Source organism: Monodon monoceros, unplaced genomic scaffold (assembly GCF_005190385.1).
Source record: "Monodon monoceros isolate NGI ecotype Baffin Bay Population unplaced genomic scaffold, NGI_Narwhal_1 Super_Scaffold_8, whole genome shotgun sequence".
NCBI classification, from domain to species: domain Eukaryota; kingdom Metazoa; phylum Chordata; class Mammalia; order Artiodactyla; family Monodontidae; genus Monodon; species Monodon monoceros.
The window spans coordinates 66,498,584-66,521,795 of NW_021703785.1; the positions used below are offsets into that span (position 1 = coordinate 66,498,584).

General features: G+C 33.9%; 1 protein-coding gene across 3 annotated transcripts in view; it reads left to right on the top strand.

Moving 5' to 3' along the window:
• The first annotated feature begins 321 nt into the window (after nucleotides 1-321).
• The window catches only part of N4BP2L2 (NEDD4 binding protein 2 like 2), a 63,182-nt gene continuing 40,291 nt past the window's right edge, over nucleotides 322-23,212 (top strand). The window contains exons 1-7 of one of the 3 annotated variants that reach the window (XM_029210013.1): nucleotides 322-465; nucleotides 2,119-3,374; nucleotides 9,240-9,364; nucleotides 13,070-13,158; nucleotides 13,544-13,620; nucleotides 16,261-16,404; nucleotides 18,840-18,941. In XM_029210013.1, coding sequence (XP_029065846.1) covers nucleotides 2,119-3,374; nucleotides 9,240-9,364; nucleotides 13,070-13,158; nucleotides 13,544-13,620; nucleotides 16,261-16,404; nucleotides 18,840-18,941 — 1,793 coding nt within the window. In that variant the 5' untranslated portion in view covers nucleotides 322-465. The remainder of the gene's footprint in view (nucleotides 466-2,118; nucleotides 3,375-9,239; nucleotides 9,365-13,069; nucleotides 13,159-13,543; nucleotides 13,621-16,260; nucleotides 16,405-18,839; nucleotides 18,942-23,212) is intronic. The other 2 variants (XM_029210015.1, XM_029210014.1) reach the window with 2 other exon arrangements.

Below are 23,212 nucleotides of genomic sequence, written 5' to 3' on the forward strand. Positions count from 1 at the left end.
AATACTTTAAAACATGCACTGAGAGCAGCTTATGTCTCTATTTGCGGAGCCAGGCACTCACAGTCGCTCTTCCTTCAGGGGTGGCCCTAAAGAGCAGGTCGCCACCTTTCTTAGCCGAAGTTGCTATTTCTAAACAACCTCCCGGCGCCAATCTAAGAACTAGTTCCGGTCTACGTTCGTGGTCCTTAGCGCTTGTGTCAAGCAATGGATTCTGGGAGAGGCTGAAGTTTCCAGGCCGGGTGTGAACGCCGGACTTCAATTCCCACAATGCCTGGCGAGAATCCGTAATTCCTGCCGGGGCAACCGTGAGGTGGCCGCCATCTTGCGTACGGAGGGCAGGCTTGTAGCTCCGCTCCTGAGGCTCGGGCTTTTAGTCCCTCCCGGTCTCTGCTTTGGGCCGTGTCTCCGTGCTTCTTTCACCTTCTTTATTGAGAGGTAAAGGTCAATGCAGAACTGTGTTATAAGGTGAGTAGACATCCCATTTTCGGCGAGGTGGGATTGTGGTGTTGACGTTTTCCGGTTTCTTCCTTCTTCCGTTAGCGACTTGGGTTCTCCCCTGCGCTTGCCTGAACCTTTTCGTTTAGCCGTAAACGTAGAAGCCGGGAGTAAACCTTTCGGCCTCGGAGCTCTTTGGAATTCCTAGACAGAACCTGAACGTGTCTCCGTTGAGATAGAGAAATTGGGTGACGCGCTTTTGCCCGGGCTACCCTCTTTGGAGATCAGGAGGCCTTAGGGTTCAGGTCGTGTATAGGCCTCTCTCTCTTAATGCAACCTCCTTTCTCTTCCTTGGGACTTTTCTGCCGTTTCTAATGAGGAAATGAGAAGGTGAGAAGCGGCCTGGGAAGGGGCTGTTTCCGGGAGGACGGCGTTCTCTACAGGTGTATCTTCTTTCAGCCTCTCTAGGGCCTACCTGTGTCATTCTGGTTCGTCGCTTTGCCCTTTCCTTTTGCTCTCGTGTTCGAGAAGGGGAGACCAGAGAGCGTGCGGAATGAAGTATCGACTAACAGGCTTTTGAATTGTACTCTTGAGGGTCCCCCCATAAATTTCAAGGGAAGCAGAATTTATCGTCGAGATAGACAAACCATCAGGAAAAGATGAGGGCTTTGGTTTGGGGAGTTGCCAGATTTAGTTTTTAAACATAATATGACATATTTCCGTCATTCGCAGTACAACTGAAGTTATTATTTTTTTCTTTAAAATTAACGTAATACACCCACTTGGAAACCGCTTTTACACTACTCGTAAGAGTAGGGCCCATAAAGACTGACATTGAAGTTAATTTGACATTTGATTGCTAATGAGATGTGGTTGTCTGAGGTTTGCTAAGGACCTAGTGATTTTAAACAGGAAGACGTTTATGATGCAATTTATCACAACCAGTTTGGATATGTGTCACTTTGGTTGGCAGACTTACTCTCTCTTTTATTTTTTGAATTTATTTTTTATTATAAATTATTTATGTTTGGCTGCGTTGGGTCTTTGTTGCTGTGCTAGGGCTTTCTCTAGTTGTGGCGAGTGGGGGCTACTCTTCGTTGCGGTGCGCGGGCTTCTCATTGCGGTGGCTTCTCTTGTTGCGGAGCACGGGCTCTAGGCGCACGGGCTTCAGTAGTTGTGGCGCAGGGGCTTATGGCGCAGGGGCTTCGTTGCTCAGCGGCATGTGGGATCTTCCCGGACCAGGGTTCGAACCCGTGTCCCCTGCATTGGCAGGTGGATTCTTAACCACTGCGCCACCAGGGAAGTCTTTACTCTCCCTTTTAAATACACAGCTGTATGTCTATATCATCAAAATATATATTACTGATTCAGCTTTCCGAGCTTGCTTAAATTCTTGCTTACATCCTCTAAATTCAGAAATACATCATTTAGATTTAAAGGTGAGATACATCTTTTTTTAAAAAAGGATGTTTGTTTACCTTCAGTGAGACCCCTCCTTTAAATCATAATGTCATACCAATAGTAAGTGGCTATAAAGTTACAATTTTATAATTTTTGCATTTTGGGAAAATGTTATTAAATGCTTATATCAAATTAAGTTTACTTCCTGTTGTTTCTGAGGAAACTTTTGTTTAGATTTTTTTTAATATTAGCTGTTAATTCTGTGATTTATTTGCTCCTCAGATGCCTTATGGTGAAATTGAAGCTAAATCCATGGGACATGGGGAAGAACTAATAAATGAACCACGCTATAAGAAATTGAAGTCTACTGAAGAGGCATATGTTTTCCCCCATCATGGTAATGCTAATTTTCACAGAAAGCAAAAGAAAACTGGAAATGATTGGGTCCCTGTGACCATCACTGATGTCAGAGGACGTAGTTATCCTCAGGAGGACAAAACCAAAACTAGAAGTTTGCTGAAACCTGTGCATGATGAGATGCTTGGTAATAGACGAGATGTTATTAATTCTGTTGATTCACAAGCTTTACAGGATACACGTCCTCCATTGGTATCCACAGATGATGAGATATATAGCACAAGTAAAGCATTTATAGGACCCATTTACAAACCCCCTGAGAAAAAGAAATGTAATGAAAGGAGGAATCGAGCAGACACTATCAGTGGTATAGATGGGAAAGGAGAACGAAAAGAGAAACAGAAATTTAATTATAAAAAATCAGAGATTGACAATGAATTATTCCAGTTTTACAAAGAAATTGAAGAGCTTGAAAATGAAAAAGGTGATTCAGAAAGCAGTTGTAAGGAACGTGAACCCTCTGAGGAACAATTCATTCCATATTATCAGGGCCATGATAATCTGTTAAAATCTGAAGAAGAAAAGAAAAGAGATCTTACCAGTGCCCTTCAGTCATATTGGGGTTATCAGCAGTGCGTGGGGAATGAGCCAGGTAAATATCCTTATAATCGACAAGTAATACCTACCTTTTGTGACAGTTCATTTGCTTCCTTCAGGCCTGAGTGGCAATCAGTGCATTCTTTTATAGTACCACAAGACCCTCATCTTTCCAGTTTTAACTATCACTTAAATATTCAAAGATTCAACGTTCCACCAAATCCATCACCAAATATTTTCCATGCCCAAGATGGCTTTCAGATGCAAAATGGATATTATGTAAATAGTTGTCATGTTAACTGGAATTGTTTGACTTTTGATCAGAACAATGGATATACTGACTGTAGTGACATTACCAGTAGTGACCATCCCTCTAGAAATGGCTACACTGTGCAAGATGAATATGCGAATAATGGTTTCTGTGAAACCAGTGAAGGATGCTGGAAAGCTCCTTCTGTGGACAAGCATAATCGAACTGACAGGTTTATGAACCAGCATTTTCAAGAGGAAAAGTTAAATAAATTGCAGAAGTTACTTATTCTTTTAAGAGGTTTGCCTGGTTCTGGGAAAACAACATTGTCTCGGTAAGTAAAGGATACCAAGTGAATACTTGGTAATTTATTACTTAAAAATCATAAATGATAGTTGTAATCAGTGGCAAATGCTTTTATGTTTCTAGTAAAAAAATCTTTAATTTGTTATACTTGAAAATGGCATCTGATGGTAAATATTTTAAAAGATGTTTTCTGATAGAGGAAAGGAGAATTGGCATATATATTTATGTTAAGATTCTGCTAAGGGCTTTAAATATAGATTCACCATGTAAAAGGACGGTGACGAAAGCAAATGCTATTTGAGAACTGTGCTGGCCTTCCCTTTTTAGTCAGCTATTCAGGAGGAGTTGAATTCATGGGTTGAAGACTTGGGCTTTGACTCAGTTATTTCACTTTGTGACCTTGGACAAGTTTTGCTGTTAATATAATGAGTAATACTTATTTTTCTGGAATTATTGTGAGAAGCAAATGAGATAACCCAAGGAAGGGAATTTTGAGTGTGTTTTAAGAACTGTGCTGTGTTCATACCATTATTGACAAAGAGAACCTTTTTTTGATTTCTTTAAGGAGTTTGAAATGAGCAATATCTGAATTAATGGAATTAGAACTGATGATGTTTTATCATGTGCCGAAATGTTTAAAATTCCTGTTTTTGTTTACATTTTAAAAACAGAATATTGATGCATTCCAGTACATTTGTGCAGTTGTGAAAAATAGCACAAAGAAAAACAATACAAATTCTTTGTAGTTTATGTAGGATGATTCAAGATTTATGCTAGATAAGGAGAAAAAGGAAATTTATTTGATGTCTTTGGGTGAGGATAAAAAAGTCAAAGGAAAAAGAAAACAAAGTCCAAGGAACCATTTTGTAAATGTTTTATATTTATTTGTAAGACACTCTGAATCACCTAAACAAAACTTCTTCAGAAGCAGGAAATCGGAGAAAGATTAAATTATGATGCAGACATTTCAAGCTAGATTGTAAGCTGTGATTTTGTAAATGAATTTGAATTTAAGTCTATGTATTTTGATTCCTTTGCAGTGAAGATTTTGTAGAGAAAATTTCAGTGCTTCTTTAGAAAGAATAGAAATTAAGAGTGAAGTTGTCTTACAAGCATGGGCATTCTTCTAGATTTAGAATATAATATCAGAGAAAAGAAAAGTTGAAATTTGGAAATTGGATGAAGAGATCTCCTAGCAAGGGCTTCTGGTACAGAATAAATGTAAGAAAGAATGATTAGGTTTGGAACAACATATTGGAGTATGTTGAAACTAAAAGTGAATAAAGTGTGGTGGTAGTTCAGTAAAATTTCAAGGAGACATAATTGTAGTGCGAAATGACAGAGGTGATTATATATAATATGTATCTTTATTTGAGGAATTAGGTTTAATAAGAATGGAAGTTGTAGTCGCAACTACCATTTATGTTATCATTTACAACTTAGTACTTCCATATGTAACAGTGTTGTGAGATGAATTATAGTCTTTTCATTTTTTAGAAGGAGTACAGGCTAATAAAAAGAATGAGTTTAGGTTAAAGGACTTGGGAGAAGTTACAAAAACTGCTAAGAGATCAAACTGGGGATGTAAATGGTAGTGTGTTTCTTATCTAATCCTTCAGTTTAATATCTATCACATGTGTAGCCGTATATCTGACTCCTGACTTTGAGTAGCTTGGTTAAAGAAGCAGGAGTCTCTCTTTAGGTCAGTACTTTTTTTGAATGAAGTAGAAATGGTTGTTTGGGATTGGTTATAAAGCCACGTATTCTCTAGTTAGGAATGGTTTCATGTAGGATTTAGCTTTCCAAATGAGCTTTGAAAAAAGGAATAAAGATTGGGAGAATCAGAGTTGAACTGATTTGGGGCGTTAAAAGATAACGTTGTTTAGTATTGCTATGTGATAATGAGTTATAGGGGGTTAGATAAATTTCAAATTCTGGGATAGTATTTAAGTCCCTTTCTTCCTTAATTTAGTCCTTACCTATCTTCATATCCTTCTGCGCTTGGACTAGTACCCTGCCGTCCATTGCAGGAGACGTGATACTTGTCCGTTCATTGTTCTCAGGATTCTACTTATTCAGAGGTTCTCTTAAATGCCTCCACTTTTGATGTTTTGGTTTCTCATCTCACCCCTCAGTTATCCTCCTTCTGAACTCATGTAGGATTTGCCTTTACCACTCTTTGCATGTAGCATAAGCTACACAAGACAGCATTATTTTTTTATTTATTGATAGCTGGACCAGGGTGGTATGCAAGGCCACTCAGTACGTCAGGAGGTAAAGGGTTCATGAAGTGTCAGTTTTACTCAGAATTATTTGGGGAAATCACTTCTTTTTTTTTCCTTTAATTTATTTATTTTTGGCTGCTTTGGGGCTTTGTTGCACGTGGGCTTTTCTCTAGTTGGCGGCGAGTGGGGGCTACTCTTCGTTGCGGTGTGCGGGCTTCTCATTGTCGTGGCTTCTCTGGTTGCAGAGCATGGGCTCTAGGCACGCGGGCTTCAGTAGTTGTGGCACGCAGGCTCAGTAGTTCTGGCTTGCGGGCTCTAGAGCACAGGCTCAGTAGTTGTGGTGCACAGGCTTAGCTGCTCAGTGGCATGTGGGATATTCCCAGACCAGGGCTTGAACCCGTGTCTCCTGCATTGGCAGGCAGATTCTTAACCACTGCACCACCAGGGAAGCCAATCACTTCTATTTTTAAATGTACATGATATATTACAAAAATATATATGGTTCTTAGAAATTAAAAAAAATAAAATATGAAAATTAACTGTAGTAGACCATTTGGGGGAATAGGGTTCTCAAAATGAGGTTTAAAGAATACGATTCACTTGTTCTTACTTAAGTGAAAGTTATAAGCACAGAGTGCATTAGTTTTCTATGGCTGTGTAACAAATTACCCTAAAGCTGAGTTGTTAAAGCAACAGACATTTATTGTCTCACAGTTTCTGAAGGACAGGAATCTGGGTGCCTCTGGTTCAAGGTCTCTAACAATGCTATGATCAAGATGTTGGCTAGGGCTGTGTTTTGGACTGAAAGCTTGTCTTGGGGAGGATCTGCATGGAATATCTCTCACAAGTCTTTTTTTTTTTTAGATGTTGGGGGTAGGAGTTTAATAATTTATTTATTTTTGGCTGTGTTGGGTCTTCATTTCTGTGCGAGGGCTTTCTCTAGTTGTGGCAAGCGGGGGCCACTCTTCATCGCCGTGCGCAGGCCTCTCACTGTCGCGGCCTCGCAGCCTCTCTTGTTGCGGAGCACAGGCTCCAGACGCGCAGGCTCAGTAATTGTGGCTCACGGGCCTAGTTGCTCCGCAGCATGTGGGACCTTCGCAGACCAGGGCTCGAACCCGTGTCCCCTGCATTGGCAGGCAGATTCTCAATCACTGCGCCACCAGGGAAGCCCTCTCACAAGTCTTGTTGACAAGACTCAGTTCCTTGTGAGCTGCTGGATTGAGGGCCTCATTTCCTTGCTGTCTGTAGGCTGGAGAGTCCCTTCAGTTCTTTGCTACTTGGACCTCTCCCCATTCACAATGTGAAGAGGGAAAATGAGCCACTTCCTGCCCCCCCATAATCTAATCTTGGAAAGGAAATTCCGTATCCTGTTAGTTGGAAGCTAGTTGCTGATTCAAACCCACACACAAGGAGAGGGGATTATATAAGGGCGTGAATTCCAGGAGGCAGGGATCTTGTAAGCCATTGGTTTTGGCTCTCCCACCACTATTTATGTAATTCTGGTGGCCTGATTTCTGAAATTATTTTCTTTTCTGGATTTAATACCATATTGGCAAGGTTGTTGTGAGAATTCGATGCAGTCATAGATGTATATATATATAAGATGCTTGGCACATACTAGGTCCTCAAAAAAGACAGCGATTTTGAAAAAATACAAATCAAGTGGCCAGTGGGACCACATCTGAATTTTTTATTAGATACTTGATTTTTCAAAGTTGTAAATTTTGATGTTCTGAGAATCCATTTTAGTACCTGTCTTAACTTGTGAGGGTTCTGATAGAATCTGACTATAAGAATTTTGAAAATACTAATATTCTTAAATAATTTATTTTTGGTTCAAATGGGTGGTATGACATCAGATATATCTAGATTGATACAGGTATTTTGGAGATAATTCAGGGAATTTTGAAACGATGTGTAAGCAGTCTGGGAGGAAAAAAATTCTCCAAGCTAAAATTACTTGCTTTAATCATGATTTATATATTTAAGATATTCTTCATTGAGATTTACTCATGTTTGATGTTGACTTGGTTTAATGATGTAAATTGATTTACTGTCCCTTCCCTCCCCACTTTTTTTTTTTATTTGGAAGAGGTTAAACATTTCTTGGATACAAAAGCTCCTGTGCTCTTGTAGTATGTTATTATTAACATCTGACAGATCACCTAAAAAAGTAATAGAACAGGAGAAAAAAGAAAAGAAACATAAGGTATTTAGGAAAGATGGTATCAGGTTTCTGGTATTGTTGAGTGTAACTAGGTATCATATGGTTGATGATAATCAAGATCTTTTCAGGTGATTGAGCTTTGGTTTGGAATACTAATATTATGGCATTTTTATATTCTGGGTTATCTCTTATAAGCAAATAAGATGCCAAATGTGTTAGATGGTATATTTTGGGGAAATTGTGGCTGCTTAAAAAAGAAATCCAACTCCAGCCTCCCAAACAAGCAAACAAATAATTTAAACCATTTACTTTAATTTGGTTTGTTTGAAATAATTTTAACTATAATTCTATGAGTGAAAATATATATTAAATTTTTAAACTTTTATATATGTGTTTTTATTTTTATTATAAAATATATACAATTTTATTATAACCTGAGGAAAGGAGAGATGTTTGTTATCTTAATAGTTGAAATCCTTCCTATTACCTTTTATTAGGAAGTATTCTTGGATCATCCCAGGACAGTATCATCCCTTCTACCACCTTCTACTCCCTTCCCCCCCTCAAAAAGAAATTATATTGGGCTGGCCAAAAAGTTCGTCTGGATTTTTTCCATAACATCTTACAACATCTTATGGAAAAACCCCAACAAACTTTTTGGCCAACCCCAATAGAATGATATCCAATTGCCTAATGGTTGAGGGAGGGGAGATAAATAACAAAATATTTTTGTTATTGTTGGACCTAAATTATTCTTACTGTCTTTTCCCTTTTCTCAGCACACCTCCAGTCTCTTTCATGAGTCACTGGTTATGGGAACACTCTGAACACTTGTCAGTCTCTCTGTGCTTAGAAATTAAAGATGGTATCATATTGTGAGAACAAAGCTTGATTACCACTGACTTGTTCTGAGAGTGTATTCTTTAGCATTTAGTAATTAATTTCACTTATTAATTTAATCTGTTAAAAATTTTAAATTTGATTTTACTCTGGAGGATCATAGGTTGTTTCACAGCATTAAACCTCAAGTTCCACTTTCAGGTCATAGATGTTTGTGCTTCATAGGAATGAGTTTATCAAAGCTGTCTTCAGTCAAATATAGTTTTCCTCAGGTAAATTGCTTGCTTAGGCTTACTTGTCTTTTAGGTTACCTGTTGCACTAAATTTAGACAATTTTAGACACCAAATACAAATTCACTAAAGTTAAATCATGGATAATAGTTGACATCATTTTGGGATTGAAGAGTGTTTTTAAAAGTTGCAATACAAAAGCCACTTTAAAAAGTTTTTATTACTGGCTATTACTATGTAGATTTAAGTGTGAAGTGATGTTTGAAATCTGAAAGCTTTTTTAAGGTTCATCTCCTGTGCTAGTCTATCTGCAGTATACTTATAAGTATGTGCCAGAAATTCATTTAATAACTTTTCCTTTGTGGCTTATTTCTGACGGTTATAGATTTTATATTGTAAATGGCACCTTTATGATTTCTTTTATTAACAGAATTCTGCTTGGTCAGAGTCGTGATGGCATTGTGTTCAGCACTGATGACTATTTCCACCATCAAGATGGGTACAGGTATAATGTTAATCAACTTGGTGATGCCCATGACTGGAACCAGAACAGAGGTTTGTTTTGGGCCAAGTCTCCCGGGATAGAATATTTGACTAGGAGTCAGAATACCTGAATTTTTATTCTCAACTTTTTACTTTTACCAGCTGGATGACTTTGACAAGCCATTGAAAGAGCTTTGAGACCCAGTTTTTCATCTATTAGAAGCAGTGATAATTATACTTGCCCTACTTGATTGAGGTTGTGAAAATCAGAGAATGTGGTTAGAATATCTTTTTAACTGTAAATAGTGTATATAAACTGGTACAATAGAGGTATAGGATATTTTGATAGACTTTATTTTATACCTCATGAAAAAATTCAGAAAACTCTTGATACTTTTGTTACGTATTCCCAAGTTATTTCCTTGAGTAATGCTAATGTTTTCTAAGGCTTAATATTAATGCCCATGAATATTAAAAGTTTTTTTCATTGATGTCACTTTACTTAATACATTTTTTAGAGGTATATGGATCACTTTATTTTCATTTTGGAATAGTAGTTCTTTCTTAACCTTGGCTGCACATTTGAATCACTTGGGGATCTTTTAAAAAAAGTTATGCCTGAGTCTTAGCCTCAGAGATTCTGGTTTAGTTGATTTGGAGTGCATCTAAACATCGGTATTTTTTTGAAAGTTATCCATATATTCTAATGTTGCAGTCAGGATTGAAAACTATTGATCTAGAACTATGTAAGTACATGCTTATGCTATAATCTATAATTTCTTTTTTAAAAGAAATTAAAAATGCATTGATGATGAAACATTATTTAAACCTAGAGAGATTATATTGAAGCCCACACACGCATCACTCAGAATTATTATCACTTATCAAGATATTGCTATATTTGTTTCAACCCTTTTGCTTTCGCTCCACCCTCCTTTTTTAATTTGCTGAAGTATTTTTTTAAAGCAAATTCTAGACATCATACTTCACACATTTCAAGTAAATCTTCTTACTTAATTGCAGTGCCATTATCACACCTAAAAAACAAAACAAAACCCAATTTCTTGACATCATGTAATATAGTCTGTAATCAGATCTCCCCTATTGTCTTAAATATTTCTTTACAGTTGTTTTAATCAGGATCTAAACAAGGTCTTTGTAGTACATTTGGCTTTATGATTCTTTTAATTAAGTTAATCTATAGCAGTTTTCCCTCTTTTTGCCCTCCTACCATTAACTTATTGCAGAAACTTGGTTGGTGGTTCTGTAGAGTGTCCCATAGCCTATGGTTGTCGTTTTGCTTCCTTGTGGTAATCATTTAACTTGTAGGATTTATTAGGTTCAACCTTTTTTTTTTTTGTAAGTAAATGGTTGTCCCATTTTTAGTGATGGTGAGATCAGTAGCTTCAAAGGGACAGCCTAATCCCTGTTTTATTCAACAATGAATTGTTTCCTTAATCAGTTATTTCATTAAAGTTTGCAAAATGGTGATTTTCTAGGACTTTCATTCTTTCTGTGTTTAGTAGCTAGAATTCTTCTGTAATGAAGAACTTCCTCTTGCCTAGAACTAGCAACTAAGGTTACCCTAAAGTACAGTATATACAGGAAAAACAGGATAAATGCTTTTCTTTTTTAATTGTCAATTTTCAGAGTAAGGAATTTCATTGAGGATGCTTTTGAGTTAAAAGTTTAAATGTCAGATAAGTTTGATTATAAGATTATTTCCTAGTATTGGTTCTAGGATTTCTTCAAATAGAGAGTAGCATAAATTTAAACAGAGTAGCATAATATTTTAAAATATTAATTCTTTTTGATTTTTTAAAATGCTGCAGCGTTACTGCCCAAATCCAATAATGATGATGTTACAGTTCCAAAAAGTGCTTGGAGTTATTGGCCCAGAGTTAAGGGGAGTAGAAGTAGGTGATTAAGTGGAATGAGCCAGTATACCTTTGGTGAACTGGGAAGTTTGTTTCTGTGAAACATTTTTTTCTTTTTGCAATACTAGTTTAGAATATTTCATTAAAATGTTCGTGCCATGTGAATTCTACTTGCTGAACATATTGGTGGGTAGATAAACTACTGGTTTTATTAGTATAATAAATAGGGGCTTTTTCAAGGTAATTTTTAACCTTTTTCAAAGCAATGATAACTAGCAGTCATTAGACATTTTGAAAATTATGAGCATTACATTTAATTTAGGGCAAAATTTCTCTTTTCTACAAATATTTATTGAATACTTTTAAGTGCCGGGCATTATTCAGGGAATATGTATCTGACTCATGTTTATTAGAAGAATCTAAATTGATCTTTAACTGCTTATAAGTTAAAAATATCTCCAAGGTGTCATTTTTCTCTTTCTTAGAGTATGGTGGTTAATTTGTTTAAGAAAATGACTCTCTTTATTTGAGTAGTCAAACATTGTTTACTTAGGCGCTCTATTCTCCTGGAGTGCACTGGAATGTGGTATTGGGTGTTGATTATTCATGGAAAGAGAATAATCTCCCCATTCCTGCAAATCAGAGATTTATTTGGTTAATAAGCTCCTCTTGTAGATAAGCTCCTCTTGTAGAACATAACTCCTTGGAGGTGTAAGCCTGTCAGAGATTAGAAAAATTAATACTTTTTTTAAAAATAAAAGTTTTGATCATTGTTTGGGGATGGAGCAGTGGGAGTTGATAGCATCTTGGTATCCTATTTATGACTTAGATTCTAAATGTGGTATTTAGAGACATCTTCTGCGAAATAGATATTCCACCATAGTCATTACTTCTTAACTAACCTTTAGAATTTTGTCTGCCCTTCGACATCTATGTAAGTGTTTTCATTGTGTAGAACTTAGTGGTTTGAATTCTAAATCCCAGCAAAACTTACATATCATTGCATTTTGCCTCAGCCTTTTAAATTTTATAGTGGGTTCTTAATTATCTTGCCTGTTTACACTTAAGAGGTACACACATTCCTGTCATTATGAGTGGCTCACTGTGACACTAATTCTCACCTTATGTGGGAAGAGATGGCATAGGGAGAGGGAGATATGGTTTGGAACAGTTCCATTGTAGCTCAACTCCCAATTTCGGAATCATAGTCCTAAGAAATATCCAGTCAGTTGAACTGTGGTATTTAGGTACTTGGTATTTAAGTAATGACAAATCCATAGCACTTTTTTTTTTTTTAAACTTAAGTCAGTCTTACTTCAAAAGCATTATTTGTAATTATAGAACATTGAAAAATAAAGATAAGCATAAAATGCATATATTCCCACCACCTACAGAAGACAACTTTTAGTGTCTTAGTAACTCTTCACACATCTTTATATTTTGACCAAAATAAGATCAGACTTACATGTTATCTTATAAATTGCCATTTTCTTTTAACAGTCTCCATCTTCCCATGTCAATAAATGTTTTCCTCTTTTCATACTCAGACCATATTCAAATGTAACTTGTTCCTACATTTTCTGTAAATGAAAGCTCTAGACTGAAGTCTTTATTAGCTGTTAAGTTCAACAAAATATTTACCCCAAAATGTCCTTTACAGCTAGTTTGTCAAAACCAGCATCTGGTCTGGAGAATATACATTGCATGTGTTTATGTCTCTTAATTCCATTTAATATAGAAGAGTGCTTTTATTTTCATGGCTCTAACTCAAAAGATTACACGGTTTTGGTTTTAAGTACAGGGATGTAGGAAATAATGAATGTTTAAATTTTATTTTGTGTATTTTTATCTAATAGTTCTGTTTTTTGCTTTTGTTTTTTAAATTTATTTTTTATTTCAGCAAAACAAGCTATCAATCAGGGGAGATCTCCAGTTATAATAGACAACACTAATACACAAGCTTGGGAAATGAAACCATATGTGGAAATGGTAAATATGAGATATGAGAGAGTTTTTATATTATCAATTTTTTCATATTCTGAAATTTTGGTTACATTGATCTTTATTACTAAAACACTTGTCCTTGTTCTCTGAAGAGGTGTGTTCATTTGCTTAGTTTTTTTAAAAATTGGGAATGGTGCTTATTAAGCAATATGTTTATCTTGTTAGTTTTGCCTGGACTTGAGGATAGTAATTGGAATTTGTCCATTAAGTGGTCTTAAAATATTTATAAACTGTATTATTTTAAAAGTAAAACTTTTCTTGGTTGAGCAAATTTAGAAGTATTGTCTAAGTGAAATTTATATCTGTCTGCCATCTTTTTACTTTAAGATGTATTCCCTGGGTTTTTGTTTTCTTCCTTTCTTTTGTGTAGGCCATAGGAAAAGGATACAGAGTAGAGTTTCATGAACCTGAAACTTGGTGGAAATTTGATCCTGAAGAATTAGAAAAGTAAGGCACTCAAAAAATTTGTAATCCCTTATCTTTTTTTTCTTTTTTTTTCTCCTTTACATGGTCAATTTCTTTACTAGCTTTTGCTTGTTATATCTTTGGTACCTGTGAATAGGGACTACTACTACTCACTTTCTGTTAAGAGGAACATTGACTTAAATGCAAGGTGTTTGAGGATCTTTGCACTGTTAAATTTCATTAAATATTCCTTGTTAAGTGTGTTTGTTATTTTTCTTACGTGAATTTCCGCATTGTTTCCCAATTTGTTGAATGCTAATGGAGATCCGGAAAACTGAGAGAAAAGTTAGGACTTTTCCCTCTGCTTTTTAGCTAGGCCACTTCTCTGCATTGCCTTTCCAACTTCATCTCCTTCCCATTTTAGATCCCATCACCCTTTCACCTGGTGCTTTTATCTCTCCCCTTTTCCCATCTTTACTGCTACTGATCCATTATCCCATACCCAAGATTCTGGGAATCAATGTGTTTTGGAATTCAGATTTTTTTTTTTTTTTTAAATTTTAGAAAGGAAGTATATAGTGCATATACCTAATTGTAACACTCCTAGCAGAGTTTGGGGCAGTATGGTATATAATCAGACATCTTAATATTTCTGCAGCAGATCACGAATGGTCAGTCTAAGTAGAAAGGAAAGATTCTACATTGTTTAATGTTAATTCTGAGTAGATCATGCTGCCAAATGAGTACAGGTGTGGTTAGACTTTGCTGCTACATGAGTCAACAGAAAACTGAATTTTTAGAGCATTTTAGATTTCAGGATCTGTGGTGAGAGATTGTGGACTTGTATTACATTCAACCCTGCTCTTCCATTTGTCTTTACCTTCATCCCTTTCCCCTAGTTTTCCTGACTATGACTCGTTTTTCTTTCTTCATTTTCACTCGGACACAACCCCCTTTTGGAAACAACTTTAAGATGTAATTCACATACCTTACAATTTACCCATTAAAAGTGTACAATTCAGTGGTTTTCAGTGTATTCACAGAGTTGTATGACCATCACCTCTCTTTGTAAAACCATTTTTTCCTCCCACCTCAGTTTGCCCTCTTCTAGCTTAAAACTGTTATTCTGTGTATGGTGTTCAACTAATTTAATTCTTCCCCCTTGCCTTTCATTCCTTTTGTACCTTTGAATTTTTATTCCTTTGGTTACCTTTCTTTCCCTTTCTGACTTGCATGCCAGATCAAATTTATGAAGAGTTAAACTGATAAATATTATTAATATCTGGTATTGTTTGCCTGCCTCTGTGTATATTGCACCTCAGGTAGAAGAGAGTTTAAAAACTAAAGATATTTGGGTTATGCTGAATAAATGAATTATTGAAATTGTTATACAGTTAGGCTTTATTTACATTTGAGACTGTTGAAATGTATTACAATTCTTAATATAAATTAACTTTACAAATAAAGTAAGTTTAACTGATATCTAGTATAGTTTGACAGATTTTTTTTGTAAAGAATTGGTTGAATCATCAATTTTGACTTCTTGTGGGTTTCTATAGCTTGGCCAGTTTCAACCTTGACCTCAGATCTCTCTTTTTCTCTCTCTTTTTTATTTTTCAATCTTCTATTTTTTCTCTCTCTTGCTTTCTCTTCTCATCTTTAACCTAAACATCAGTAGTTTTGAAAACTAAACATTTCTTTTATGTCTTTTTTTCTGGAAAAATGAGTTAGTTTTAGTAAATCTGGAACTATAACATTAAATATAAAATGTGTTCTCTGTGTTTTGCCATGTCCAAGTCAAGTTACAGAAAACTACAAGTATAGAATACATCGTAAAAATTTCTTTGAGGGTCAAGAATAATTTTTAAACCACTTTTTGTTATCATAATTAAACTCACAGAAAAGTACATAAAATATAAATATGTAGCTTAACAAATTTCTTATAAAACAGATATTCATTTAACCATTACCCATGTCATGAGAGCATTACCAACACTTTAGAAGTTTTTTGAGTTCCTTTTCCCAGTAACAATTCCGTAATTCCCTGGTAATTACTTACTTGCTTTTCCTTAAAGCTTTTTTTTTTTTTTTAAATATCCTTTGCTTTAGCATCATGGTTTAATTTCTTCTCAAACTTTATATAAATAGAATTACAGTATATATTCATTATATCTAGTTTCTTTCACTCAACATTACGTTTGTGAGATATGTACAAATTGTATCTGTAATAATATAGTTTGGTATCAATAATAATTTTTTTTTAATAACGCAAGTGTGCTAAAATAACTTTTAAAAGTGATATATATTTTATATTGATTTTTGTCAGTCCTGGAAGCCCACTCAATTCTTCTATAATTTTCAAAACAGTATCTCATAATTTTTTACTCTCTTCTTTAAAAAGAAGGGAAGATTAACTCAGTGGTTCTGTGAATCAGTAGTTAGTTCTGTGTGAAGAAGGTGTAATTAGTTAACATTTTGCTGTGATTTATGGTATCTTTAAGCCTATTTAAGATATTGTTTAAACCTGAGAGAGCCTTTTTTTTTTAATGTGAGGTGTATCTTCTGGTATTTATTTGCAAAATGTAATTTGAAATCTGTACTCTATTACTCTAAAACATTTTAATCTCTAAGCCTATACATTCTAAAAGAAAAAAGAATTAAAATCCTTTTCTTTTTTGGTAGGAGGAATAAACATGGTGTTTCTCGAAAGAAGATTGCTCAGATGTTGGATCGTTATGAATATCAAATGTCCATCTCTATTGTAATGAATTCAGTGGAACCGCCACACAAAAGCACACAAAGACCTCCTTCACAGGGGAGACAGAGGTGGGGAGGCTCTCTAGGCTCACATAATGAAGTCTGTGTTACAAATAATCATTAAGTTGGTTATTTTCAGCTAACACGTTTGTTGCGTGCCCTTGAAAAAAAAATTAGAGAGCCTGTCTTGAAGTTTAAGTAGTTTCAAATTTAAAAAAAGACTACTTTGCCTCACAAAAGATGTTCCCAGCAAGTTGTTTAAATTCTAAAGTGTAAATAAAAATTATATAAAATTGTATTTTAAATGTTTTTATAATCTTTTGTTGTAATACCTTTGTTTATTATGAAGATACCTGAGTAGAGTGGGTAGGAACCAGAATGTTTTTCTATAATTGAATCTTAAACTAATTTTATCTTTTGTAGATAATGTCAGACAGTTTTATAGTTCATACCGAAATTCAACTTTTCATAGAACTTTAGTATTTTTCCTTGACTATCTTAAATATATAAGAAATACTAACTTGTTACAGGCACCTTAGTTGATTCCTCTATTCATTATACAGGTAAAATTATGTTTCTGCAAATTCATCTGTGTGAAAAAGTGTTTCTAAACTATAACTAGCATATCCCTTATTTAAAACAAAATTCTCTATCAAATACCACACAGTAAGTGTATCAGTCACCTGGGGTGTTTTCTCCGTAATATACGTTTTCATCACCCTTCTTCTTAAGCCATCTCCTATCTCCCCAAACCCCTGATTCTGGAATGCATAAACAGGACAATCACTATATAGTTTGCAAAAGCTCTTCAGGCTATTTTGATAGTATATCACTTTTCTCTATTTAAATTAAAACAGTGTAATTCTAATATAAAAAATACTTTAGACAGTTCCTTAGCATTAGTTGTAGGAAGATGTGTCCCATAGGATATTTTACTTCTCCAGGTTTTAGTTTTTCTGTAGAGACAACTGTGTATCTCACTGGATAGTTTTTGTTGGATTGTGTTCTATCACTTAAAATTTTTAAATTGAGATGGGATTCATTTCAGAGGTCTTGCAGTTCGTCCTAACTTTGCTTTGATTTGTCCATTTTTAGGAAAAAACGGAGCTAATTACAACTACTTTTAAAAATTTTTATGTTTTACATGATAATAGTTTGTCCTTTAAGTTTTCTTTCTCCTAAACCAGCCCATTCCTAATCCCATAATCTTTCTTTTCTTTTCTTTAATTTTTATTTTGTGTCAGAGTATAGTTGATTAACAATGATGTGTTAGTTACAGGTGTAGAGCAAAGTGGTGAATCCCATAATCTTTCTTCCAATGTTGTTTTAAAACCTTTGGTGTTTTTTCAGCTGTAAATGTTCTCTCACATCTTTATATTACTTTTTAACTAATATTAAATTATTAAGTGATATTAAGTTGCAAGACTCAAAGCTAAATATTAGTACTCAGCAAGGTCTTTATTGCATTACCTTTAGTGAGATAAGAATATGATTTCTATTTATTTGTACTAACAGTGCTGTTTACATTTAAATGGGTATTACCATGCTTTATTTTGTGTAACACATATGTATGTTTGTATATATTTGTTCATCCTAACTAAATATGATGTAGTAGGAATATGCTAACTCATGTTTGTGTGTCAATGTATATATATTTATTTATATCAATACATACACACATTTCCATTATTCACTATTTTCATATATTTTTTGTTTCAGAGTAGTACTTCTTAGTATTTGGGCTTACTTTTCCAAGCATTTTATTATGTAAATTGACATTTTGAAATAGTAAAGGATTTAATTTTGTGACAGGTAGGTATATACTGTGTGTCCCTTTCCCTTTGTCCTTATAAAACTTTACTCAGAAATAATAGTACTGTAAATCTATAGTATTTGAACAGTAGCCAGTTTATTTCGAGGATGTAGAGAATTGCCTTCGGAAGATACAGATTATGAGGAAACATGTTCATGATAGTAAGTCTAAAATAAATTTCCAGATTTTATTACAGATTCAACTTATCCCCTAGTACTTCTGAATAGTAAATAATCATGCAGAGATTGTTAATCATTGCTGATTATTTTTTAAAATTATAAATGCTTATTGAGGCAGGGAAATTAACATTCTGGAAGACTTTTTTTTTTTTCTTTTTTTGCCGCACTGTGTGGCATGTGGGATCTCAGTTCCCTGATCAGGGATTGAACCCGCGCCCCCTGCCTTGGAAGCATGGAGTCTTAACCAGTGGATCACCAGGGAAGTCCCTAATGTTTTGTTTTTTTTTTAAGACAAAGTAAATTAAAAGTTCCCCCAAGTATTGTGGCTAATTTTATTGTATTTTTTGAACAATAACAGAATAGAGGAATGAATATGCAATAAAAGATACCAGAATCACTATTATAAGTCATTGCTTGATGTTAAAAATCTGAAAAAATATGAAATTTACCAAGTCAGGATTTTTCATCAAAATCTTTTCTTCTATTCAGATATATTCTTTTTTTAAATTTAGGTATATTCTTAATGGAATAGTTCCCCCAGCTGCTACCTGCCATTCTGAGTTGGTCTCCATCACAAAGAATAAAATGGGCATTACTCATCATATTCAACTAAGGTGAACATTTTAGTTAAACAGAATATATTGATAGCTTCTAGTTTGATTCAGAAAGATTAACTTGTTTTTTCATAGGCTTTCATAGCCTTGTTTTTTCATAGGAGAAGTGAAAAATCACTTCTTTTTGATAAGTAAATTTATAGTTTTCTATATGTCATAATACTGCTAATAAAAATATTTGTGTGGTAATTAAGTTGAACTTTTGATACTGCTTTTTACATTGATAATCTTTCAGTATTCACCTTTCTGAAAAAAAATGTTAGCTTTTTAATATTTTAATGTCCGTTTTAAAGTAAGATTGTTTACAAAAGATTGGGTTGTATTTTGTTGGTGGTATGATAGGGTGGATTTAACTATTTGAAGTTTGCTTATCTCTTGCCTAATTAATATAGGTTATGAAATTTTCCAGTTTTATATATTGGTGAGTTTTGAAAGAGTTCATGATTTCAAAGGATATAAAATATTTATTTTGACCATAATTGAGTTTTTGTTATTGTAGAAATGTCTGGTTTTCTGAGCCTGGTTTTCTAAGTATTTATAAAGAAAATTGGTGGTGTTCTCTGAAGAAATGCATTTGTTCATGTATTATATTAGTATTGGGTTGGCCAAAAAGTTCGTTCAGGCTTTTCTGGGATAGCTTACAGAAAAACCGGAACGAACTTTTTGGCCAACCCAGTACCTTGACCAGATAGGTTTACTAGCCTTTATTGAAGTTTTACGTAGTATTGTAACATGAATGCAATAACTGAGAATTCAGTTATTAGGGCTGGAGTGTTTTTGTGTGTGTTTGTCTGCAACCCATATAAATAGAGTAATGCCTCTTAGTCTGGAATCATAACAAAGTATTACTTAGTTTTGTTACAATGAGCATTCAGAATAAACATTTGGTGGCAGCAGAACAGCAGATCCAGTTAGCTGTTTATAGAGTTAAATTTTGTAGATTACAATTTATAAATAATTTTTTCTCATTACAATTGTTTGCTGTAATTTTTGTGAAAGGAGAGGGATTAATGGGTATATTCTTTGGTGATGGTTGTCTTTCTTTACAATTTAAATAAGATTGGCATACCAATTTTTATTTTATTTTTTGAATTAAGGTATTATTAAAACAATTGGTTTCCCTGTATGTATGCCAGATTTTCTCCTTAAAATATCCTTAGGATTGCAGGAAGTAGTATTAAGTTCATTGAAATAGATTCTGAAAGAGGAGTAATTTGGTGATTGTCCTGTGTGTCTTTTTTATTCCTTTTTTTTTACTTTGCTAAGCAGCATTTAAATAATTCAGTTGATTCAAATTGCCAAGGTCTCAAGTCTAAAAAATACTCAATTTTGCATGGTTTGTAAATTTCAGAGCAAACCTTGAAAAGTTTATAATTATGATTTTTGCAACTAAAATCAGAAAACTTGTAATAGAATGGTTATACTTTACATTCAATATCTTTATGTAGACTGCACTGAATGGCATAATTTTTGTCATAGAATATATGTGTGTGAACTCAATTTTGAATGTATCTCCTATGGAAATTCTTAATACATTGTTGCTGTCAAATTATGCACAGGAACAAGGGGAAAGAGTAGCAAAAAAAACTCTGAAAAGAGAGCCTCAAGAGTAAATAGTTATTTTTGAAGCTAGGACTGTGTTTGGAGAGTTTTGACTTTTTGGTATCTTTAATAGAAGTTTATTTTAGTCATTTAAATTAGAAATAATCTTTTTCTTTCCTTTCCTCCTAACAAATTTTGTTAAGCCATACTGTGACCCCTAATCTTAGAACTAGACACAATCACATTAACAAGCAGGTGAATGACTGAAGACTTCATCGGGGAGTGTTGTCTAGTTGTTAATATTCCCATATTGTTTTTTAAATTGGACTGTTTGTAAATTAATGGGAAGATTGAGAGATTTTGAGATGACCTATTGGGCTTTTTGCCTCTCAACTTTATTGGTAACTAAGGGGAAAAAAGTTAAAATAGTTAAAATTGTGTTCAAGTTCAGTACAGTCCATTAAAATACACTTTATTTGGATTTTTTTTTTTTTTTGCAGTTTCAACCGTATTCTCAGATAGGACATGTAAAATTAAAGTTGTACCCTACAACTAGTAATTACAATAATCGCACAGCTTTGTTAGTGTCTCTTCAGTTGTAATTCTGGACTCTTCAGTTTTTTTAGTATATCAAAATGAAAGAAAATTTGATTTGGGGGAGGTTTGTGGGTTCTTTCTCTTCTTTTATTCTTCTTTCTTTTTTATTCTTTCTTAATAGTATTAGAAATCATGTTGCTTTCTTGTTTCTATCAGTCTTTTCCTGTACATGTTTTCTTTTTCTTATGTGCATTTTCTGTTCAGCTATCCTCATGTTAACTTCATAACATTTTTAATGAAGATGATGGGATGGTAAGTTACTGTCAAAAATGGTGATAACTTTTTTCCCTCCTGTGTTCCACTGAACTCATGTTTCCTTATGAACCTTATTTAATCATGTTAAACTTACAGGTCACAGCTTTGCAGTTTCCTGACCCTGTGGTATAGGTAGAACTTTGATATGAAAATACTTGGAAAGATTTATATAGTTTTTTAGTCTATCAGTGTTACTCATTGGTTAGGAATCCCATAAACATGGCGTAGTACTTGGATGTATGTATTTGAGAAAAAATTCTTTTACAATACTCAGGCCTCATGCTGATAGACTAGTTGATAAATAGTAGTTGGAAATTCACTGTTATGGAATTCACTGTTATGTCATGATTCTCTAATCTGCCATTCTTAAAGAACTGAATGCTTTTGAAGGAAAGCTGATACCTAATTTGAGTTCAGCTTTTACAAGTGATTCTTCATTTCTCCAGTGCTGCTACAATGAGGAATAGGAATTTAACAGCAACAAGCCTTAATTTAATAATACTTATTTAAGTAGCTGCCATTTAGTTAATGCCTGTCAATGCCAGGCCCTATTCTAAATGTGATTTATTACAGTTTCTAATTTTTTTATAACGACTGTACAGTCTCAATATTTTTATAAAGAGGAAACAAAAACTAACACAGTTTAAGCAATTTATCCTATGAACATAATATCTCTAGGGAGCAATGTTAACTGGGATTCAAATATAGTTCAGACATATTCCTCACCATATCCCATTTTATCTTTTAAACCACATTTTATCTTTGGTTAAGTTATTATTAATTTAGGGTGTGTTTTTTTTTTTCAAGGTAGGAAAGAAATTCCAGTGGAGAGTTGAGTGCATCTTTATGGTACCTTTGAATTTATAGGGTTAGAGGTATGTTGACTTACTAGTGAAGCTGAGTGAAGAAATCTGTAAGTGGCCATTTATTTAGAATGTTTAATTGAAGTCAAGATTGAAAGCTAGGATGTCATTTACCGTATAAACGTTTTCTATAAAATATACATTGATAATTGATAATCATATTTCAGCAACATCTTTTCAATTGAAGTTTTACATATGCTGTTGTGCTTTAATGTCTACCTTTTATTTTAATATCTCCTGATTTTAATTAGCACTTGAAATGTGTAGTATTCAGTGAATGGATTGTTAAATTATATAAGCTGTTTGTTTTGATGATTAATTTTGAGGCAGTATTTCCTAAACAGATGAACACTATTTGTAAATGGTCTTAGTGTATTTTTCTTTTAATGTCCACTTATTACTTAAGTGTGCTAGCAGTAGCTGTTATGGAAATTACATCAGTTTTCTGATTTTCTGAAGAATTAAGGATTTTTTCCTTTTGTAATAATTAGCATCCTTTCTCTTTTATGTTGTTTAAATTAATTTTCTAAAATTAAAGAACAGTAAAGGAGCCAGTTACTTAAGTTTGCTGTATAAATAAAATATTGAATTAATTCGATTCTGCAAGGAAAACCTTTAAGTACAGAATGAAGAATTCTTACTGTTGACTATTTGCCTTATTTTGTTTTAGTTAACTTAAAAAATAGAAAGGCTGGATCTTGTTTGGTTTTTCTTAATTCCTTGAGAAATTAAAATTCCTAGTTTGTGGCTTTTTTCATTATTGTTTCTAAATGTGAAATCAGAGGTGGAATTTTTGTTAGAATGGGGAAGAAATAACATTGATTTCATAAGTAGATTAAGATAGATTTTGGTTCACAAAACTGGAAAGCAGTACGTCATGGGATTGAGATTATTGGAATAGTGTATAATGTAACACTGGCAAAGATGTGGTTAAAATATTTCATTTTGAATATAAGTAAATTGAAGTATTTACAGGAAACGTGTTAGGAGGCCTGGGCTAGACATTTTGAATTA